A 7,799-nucleotide genomic window follows, 5' to 3' on the forward strand; every position below is an offset into this window, starting at 1 on the left:
TAACGGTGAATGTGTGATGATAAATAATGTTTAGAAAATTACTTTTTTTGTCTGCGATTTAGTGTGAGATGAATATGACTGATTTACTGGTTCGGGTAGTAGTCCAAGACAGACATAGAAAATAATTGTATGATACCTTTTGGGATAATTATAACTATATTATGTTTAAAAAATTTGGGTAATAGTATAAAAGAAATTGAATAAATTACAGTTACGTATTGATGTATATTATGCAGCAGTTTATTAAATTATTTTTTTGGAAATGAATATATAAGGAGGTGATGATAGGGAAGCATGTGGCATTGGCTTCATAAATTTTTGTTTCGTTTGGTTTTTGTGAGTAAGCTCTGCGGTGTGGAGAAAGCGCGAAAGGGTGGTGGAGATGGACATCGACGACTTGCCCAAGAACGCTGCTAACTACACTGCGTTAACGCCGTTGTGGTTTCTCGAAAGAGCAGCTACGGTGCACCCCACCAGAAACTCCCTCATCCATGGATCTCGTCGCTACACGTGGCAACAGACCTACCACCGTTGCCGTCGATTCGCCTCCGCTCTTTCCAACTACTCCATCGGACCAGGAAACACTGTACTTTCTCTCTCTCTCTCTCTCTCTCAAACATCGTTTGTTTAATTTCCTCTGTTCTAATAGTTAGTGTTCACGTGAACAACTTTCACTTTATTTCTGTTTAATTATGTACCGTCCAGAACATAACTAAAAAGTATTTTTGAAAAATAATATCACTTTAATATCTTAAATTTTGCTATTAAGAAAAAACAATAGTTTTTTGTATTTTTTTTTTATATCTGGGGACTGAAATGGAATTCATTCCGTAAAAGAGTTTATCTTTGTTGAAATAATAATATATGTTAATATGATGATACCGGAAAAGAGGAGAATGCGAGAGTTAATATTCTAATATGTTGATTTATGATAATTATTTTAAAAGTTATATATTTCATATTTTTAATTAATTGAACGATATGAACATTAGACTGGAGAGAAAAGTCGTACTCTAACCACACAATTGTAATCTTTTTTATTCTAACGTGCACTTTGAATGGTTATCAACTTCCAATTTATTTTTAGGAACTAATCGTGCCTTGTGACTAATTTAATTGATAATTGTCAATGTGAAAGACGGAGTTCATTTATGTTTTTATAATATGGTGAATTACGTAAATTGTTGACCGGTGATGTCTATTTTAATATCATTCTTAGATTGTTTTTTCTAACAGACGAAAGTTTCAATACACCGATTGATGAATATTTTACGATAAACTAGCTAATTCTTTTTTTGTCTGCAAGACAAATGTTCAAGAAGTTGAACAAAATACTTTTAAATTTCTCTATAGAAACATTACACAATCTGGTCAACAAGTTAAAACTTCGAATATCTGTATTTATTACGGTTTGGATTTAGCTCATGAAGTTAATTATAACAAGTAAAAACACGAACTACTCGATGATGATGATATCGATGTAGTTGTGTTGTTGTATGGTGTGTTCATGCTATTCTGGCCCAGTAATGTCGATGTTAATGGATTCCATAATTTTCTGATACTGCTTTCAACAGGTAGCTGTTATTGCACCGAATATTCCAGCTCTTTATGAAGCTCATTTTGGGATTCCAATGGCAGGGGCTGTCTTGAATCCTGTTAACATCAGACTAAATGCATCCACAGTAGCCTTTCTTCTTGGTCATTGCTCAGCTGCAGCTGTAATAGTTGATCAAGAGTCCTTTTCTTTGGCAGAAGAAGCTTTGAAGATATGGTCTGAGAAAGCCAAAACCTTCAGGCCTCCACTTCTAATAGTCATTGGTGATGAAAATTGCGACCCTAAGTCACTGAGATATGCTGTGGGCAAAGGAGCCATTGACTATGAGGATTTTCTTGAGGGTGGTGATCCTGAATATGCATGGAAACCCCCTGAGGATGAGTGGCAGAGTATTTCTTTGGGATACACATCTGGTACCACTGCTAGTCCGAAGGGTGTGGTATTAAATCACCGTGGGGCCTATATCATGTCTCTGAGTGGAGCTCTTATTTGGGGAATGACCGAAGGTGCTGTGTATCTTTGGACACTCCCCATGTTTCATTGTAATGGTTGGTGTTACACTTGGACACTTGCTGCTCTGTGTGGTACTAACATATGCCTTCGCCAGGTACACCTTTGCCAAAAATTCTGCATTTCTCTGAGTGATTCAAAATTAAAACATGTTGGTGTTAACTTGCTATGTCTACTGAACTGAGTATTGTTCTGCACCTGCCTTGTTGATATTTTGTAGCTCTAGCTTCAAGTTTGATGCAATTGTAAATTTTGATTCAAGTAGATGGATACCTCATTAAGCACATGATTGATGATAGAGCTAAATTATAGTGGCATGGTTCAAATATAAAGTTGATGTACTTTGACAAGGATTTCAAAATCATACATCTAGAGTTCTTCAATACACAGTATTAGTCTTTTCACGGTTTCTTGGTTTGGTAACTGTTGGAAGTTAGAAAAAAGGGGGATAATTGATGTGAATTGCTCGGCTTTATAAAGAAAAAGTTTCTTGATTGGTTGAGAATTGGCGTGGATATAGAATATAGATGAGGTTAGTTAGTAGCTTTTAGAATAAAAGTGAGTTGCTGTGTTGCAAAGGCTTTGGAGAAAGGTGATGCTTGATTGATTTCTTACTTGCTTACACTTGAAATGACAATGGCTGTTTGTATATTGTCATCCACTGCCTATGTATAGTTCTAAATACTTAAAATAGTATTTAGAAAATTCTATTACATACTGGAATTTTGCAGTGGATTTTAATACTTCTACTTGATACAAAATTGAACAATCACTTTGACAGAGTCATCAGTATCCTGGAACATGCTCAAATCTTTGATCTTGTAATTCTTCCATTTGCATCAAAGTACTAACTTTCACTTGATTTATTAATGTGCAGATACAGTGCTGTCGTGTTAACAAGTACTGTTGCATACTCTGTTGAGTATTTGTTTACTAGATATCCATCCTGAATTCATTTTTTGTCATATGTTTACTCAGGTAACAGCGAAGGCAGTATACGAAGCCATTGCCAAGTACAAAGTGACTCATTTTTGTGCAGCACCAGTGGTTCTTAACACGATAATCAATGCCCCACCTGAAGAAACCATACTTCCTCTCCCGCATGTTGTGCATGTGAATACAGCTGGGGCTGCTCCTCCTCCTTCTGTTCTTTCTGGAATGTCTGAACGAGGATTTCGTGTGACACACACTTATGGTCTCTCTGAAACCTACGGCCCCTCTGTCTACTGTGCCTGGAAACCAGAATGGGAATCACTTCCTCCTGAACGCCAAGCCCAGCTCAACGCAAGACAAGGGGTTAGGTACATTGGCTTGGAAAACTTGGAAGTGGTGAACACAAAAACCATGCAACCTGTTCCTGCTGATGGCAAAACTGTGGGTGAGATTGTGATGAGGGGCAATTCTGTGATGAAAGGGTACTTAAAGAACCCTAAAGCTAATGAGGAGACCTTTGCAAATGGATGGTTTCATTCTGGGGATCTTGCTGTGAAGCATCCAGATGGGTATATAGAAATTAAAGACAGATCAAAGGACATCATCATCTCTGGTGCTGAAAATATCAGCAGTGTGGAGGTAGAGAACGCTCTTTACTCGCATCCTGCAATACTGGAAGCAGCAGTGGTTGCAAGAGCAGATGAGAAATGGGGTGAGTCTCCTTGTGCTTTTGTCACATTAAAGTCAGGAGTGGATAATAGTAACCAACAACGTATATCTGAGGATATATTAAAGTTCTGCAAGGCCAAGATGCCTGCTTATTGGGTTCCAAAATCCTTTGTGTTTGGACCCTTACCTAAGACAGCTACTGGGAAGATACAGAAGCACTTACTAAGGGCAAAGGCAAAAGAGATGGGACCTGTTAAGATGAGTAAGTTATAAATGATCATGACGAAAAAATATGCTAGTTATTGCAATTTGTGATTAGGATTCTGCTTGCTTGTTAATCCAAGTTATCTATAATAATATATATGTATACCAGAAAGGTTTTATCTATGTTTCAAAAGTGGTTAATGAGACAGTGTCACTCATGTATTTTGAAGTCAATAAATCCATTTTTGCTTCAATTAGTTTTTCTTCATTATGTGATGCAATTTGAGGTCAGGGATAATGTTCAGATAAGTCTTCCACAAACTCCAAGAATGAAGTTCATGGCATTTTATAGTCAGACACTCGTTGAAACTTGGGATACAGAAAACACAGATTACATAACTGCATAAATTAAGGTTGGACACACTGATAATAATCAGATTTAGACAGTGATAAATCTAACAATGATGGATACAATTTCAACATTTGCAGTTAAATAATCTTATAACAAACTTCTACTTTTCCTCTCTCGATTTAGTGCCAAACCAAACCATACAACGTCTTGAAAATTTGAGAGACTGAGACTTTCTTCTGGTGTTTGTTGGTTCTGTCCAAAGATAAATAAGACTAAGTAAAACAAATACGTTAATATTGGTGAGCCTCGAAAACTTCATGGTTTTATTTGAGGTTACGTGTCTCTTGATACATACAATCTCTATCCCTTTAAAGAGTCAGAGTACTTTTCCCGGGGATGGAAAATATTATTTTGGACAAAATTTTATCTGACAAATTTTATTATTTTATGTATGCAATTTTTATAAAGAAATAAAAATTTATTATATTTAGTAGTTTTGTCAACAAAATATTTATCAAAAAATTATTTTTGTTAATTATATAAGACATTGACACCATCTTCAATTCAAAATCCCATAAGATAATAAGTACATGGATCATAAGATAATGAGTACATGAATTTGTATCGTGATAGAGTGCTATACTCTCTAATTTATAAACAATATGAGACTTAAACTCACACTTCAATTCTTAACACTCTTGTCTTATCTCACTTTATCTTCTCTTTGCAAAGTTTTTTGTTAGCATTTATAGTATATGTTCGTACTATTTCAATATAAATAAATTGAATTGAATTTTTATGCGTTATGAAATTTAAAATATAACGTTGTAAGTAAATTAAAAATGCCATTAATATATTTGTTATACTAACTATTATACAAATGCTTAAATTTATTATTAAATATGGGGATTTATCAGGAAGCCAGAGCATAAGTTTTTTGTTATACTATAAGTTCATACATTATTTTATCTACTCATATTTCTGTTGGAACGTTTTTATGTAGCTTGACCAATGTTGATGGTGGAAACAAATCCTAACGAATACGAGAATTGGACACCAACAGACACTCAGGTGATCATTTGGACCTCACCACTTGTACTCGACCTTTCCCGATAAGAACAATACTGTTTTTTTAAATTATTTTTATTATTTTCATATTTTTAAATTATATTTTTTATTATAGGTAGATTATATGTCATTACTAAATGTTGTTTGGATAGTTAGGTAGGACATTACCATTTTATTGTTGCTGGATAGTTTTTAATTTGTGATGTACTGTTAATTATGTTTGAATTAATATTAAGTAATAGTAATAAAGATTTTAGTTAAAAAATTTAAAATAAAATTAAACACGTTGAATTTCAAACGTATTATAAATGAATTGTTGCATCACTCCTATTCCATGGTTGAGGGGACTACTAAGAAAGACAAATAATTTATTTCTGCCGACAGAAATGTCTAATTTTGGAGGCATTGCTTTGTTTTTTGGTGGTATTACATTAGGACTTTTTCTTATCATCTATATAATTTATTTTTAACTGTAATTGTTTTAGTTAAGATTAAAAATGATTTGATTTTATTATTGTCCTTGTGGATAGATAACACCCTTCCGTGGTGCTTACTCCTGATGTATATAATAATGCAACAAACCTCAAAATCATCATTTTTTTTAACGTAAACTTTTGTTTATAAGCAAGTTTCGGATATGGAATATCTTGTAATTCTGATGAAAGAACACCCAAATGTTGGAGGATTGAAATCTTAATAATCCAAAATTGAAAATTTTGTCGCTAACGTTAGATCGTTAAAAATGTTTTAGGCCTGCATGACCCTTCTTTAAATTAAGAGACAAATGTTGCTCAAGACACTCTTGGTTGTTTCTTCCTGGCGTGGAGAACAACTGCAATGGAACCCCAACCTTTTGTAGCACTGGTAGTTGGTATCACAGGGCTCACTGGGCTCAGTCTGGTCCAAGCCCTCAAGCAGCCCAACAGTCCCGGAGGCCCATGGAAAGTTTACGGCGCCGCCCGCAGGCCCCCACCCAGTTTGCTCCCTCCTCCCACCGTAGACCACTTCATCACCTTTGACGCTGTCGATTCTTCCGACACATGCGCCAAGCTTTCCCCCATTGCGAGTGAAGTCACGCACCTGTTCTGGATTACTTTTCAGATTCGTGCAGAGGAAGAAGTCAACATTAGAATCAACAAAACCATGCTTCTCAACGTTCTCAGCGCCCTCAAATCTTGCGCCTCTTCAAAGCTCGCCCATGTGACGGTCCAAACCGGCACCAAACACTACATGGGCCCAATTTTCGATCCAGTCCTCTCCACCAAACTCATCTCCCACGACCCACCCTTTCACGAGAGCATGGCGAGGATCCCTTACCCCAACTTCTACTACGCGCTCGAGGATCTCGTTGCATCTTACGCGCCGTCGTTGACGTACTCGGTGCACCGCTCCTCTATTATAATAGGCGCGTCATCCAGGAGTGTCCACAACGGGCTGCTCACGCTAGCAACCTACGCCGTAATTTGTCGCCACGTAGGATTGGCGTTTCGGTACCCGGGAACGAAGTACACGTGGGAGCATTTCTGTGACATGACCGACGCCGGAGTGTTGGCGCAGCAGCACGTGTGGGCTGCGGTTACCCCCGAGGCTAAAAATGAAGCATTCAATTGCACAAACGGCGACGTTTTTACTTGGAAGAGCATGTGGAAGTTACTCTGTGAACTTTTCGACGTGGAATTTGTGCCGTTTGATGAAACGCAAAGGTTTGATTGGGTGGAAGTGATGCTTGATAAGGGTAGCGTTTGGAAGGAGATTGTGGAGAAATACGAGCTTCACAACACCATCTTGGAGGAAATAACATGCTATGAGACCGTCCAAGCAGTGCTACGTTTTAAGTTTCAACACGTGTCTAGCATGAGCAAGAGTAGAGAATATGGATTTTTCGGACACGTGGATACCTTTAAGAGCATCAGATTTTGGGTGGAGAAGCTCAGAGAGATGAAGATCATACCAACGTATCAACAATGAATTTTATATTTTCTGTGCTTTTAATTTCCTAAGATAACTGTTGTTATGGTTATTTTAGCCATGTGGGAATACCAAGTGAATCAGTAACCTGACTCAATAGTCAACTATTAATAATAATAATAATCTTGTTTAATTATTTTATGTGTACAAGTTATTAGTAATAATTATTCCTTATTATTCTCGCCTATCTGGTTTGTAAACCAGACATTGTTTCTTTCCTGTGATAAATAAATACATAACTCAGTCGCAACCATATTAATAATAACAAAAAACATATTTAGGGCATATAGTCTCTCCAAAGTACCATGGGTCATTCTGAAAAGTAGATTTTGTTTCTTGTTATGATGAACGCATAATTCATCTTACAACCAAATTATGCACATTATATTTAAAAGTAACCTATAACAATTTTTCTTTTTCATTTTTAATAATTGTTAGTGTATCACACCTAGCCGATCTCGACTAGCATATCAATATATATCATCCTTAACTGACACATTGTATCGGCAAAGACTGGGAGACTAGTGTACCGGACCTGGT

General features: G+C 36.4%; 1 protein-coding gene and 1 pseudogene across 2 annotated transcripts; both read left to right on the forward strand.

The window, feature by feature from the left end:
* The first annotated feature begins 284 nt into the window (after positions 1 to 284).
* Positions 285 to 4,125, forward strand: LOC114178007 (acetate--CoA ligase CCL3-like). The gene is made up of 3 exons (XM_028063669.2): positions 285 to 586; positions 1,575 to 2,162; positions 3,044 to 4,125. Exons 1-3 carry the CDS (start codon positions 383 to 385, stop codon positions 3,938 to 3,940), a joined length of 1,689 nt encoding a protein of 562 aa, XP_027919470.1. The 5' UTR covers positions 285 to 382; the 3' UTR covers positions 3,941 to 4,125.
* Positions 4,126 to 5,197: 1,072 nt separating this feature from the next.
* Positions 5,198 to 7,436, forward strand: LOC114178853 ((S)-8-oxocitronellyl enol synthase CYC2 pseudogene; annotated as a pseudogene). The gene is made up of 2 exons (XR_014993675.1): positions 5,198 to 5,294; positions 6,043 to 7,436. The product of XR_014993675.1 is annotated as a (S)-8-oxocitronellyl enol synthase CYC2 pseudogene (transcript).
* The last annotated feature ends 363 nt before the right edge of the window (positions 7,437 to 7,799 follow it).

The sequence above is a fragment of the Vigna unguiculata genome, chromosome 3 (genome assembly GCF_037176805.1).
Source record: "Vigna unguiculata cultivar grain cowpea cultivar isolate G323 ecotype 2 chromosome 3, ASM3717680v1, whole genome shotgun sequence".
In the NCBI taxonomy this organism is placed as follows: domain Eukaryota; kingdom Viridiplantae; phylum Streptophyta; class Magnoliopsida; order Fabales; family Fabaceae; genus Vigna; species Vigna unguiculata.

Coding starts and splice junctions, on each gene's coding strand:
- LOC114178007 (XM_028063669.2), top strand. CDS start 383: ATGGACATCGACGACTTGCCCAAGAACGCTGCTAACTACACTGCGTTA. Junction 587..1,574: donor CCATCGGACCAGGAAACACT/GTACTTTCTCTC, acceptor TGCTTTCAACAG/GTAGCTGTTATTGCACCGAA. Junction 2,163..3,043: donor CTAACATATGCCTTCGCCAG/GTACACCTTTGC, acceptor ATGTTTACTCAG/GTAACAGCGAAGGCAGTATA.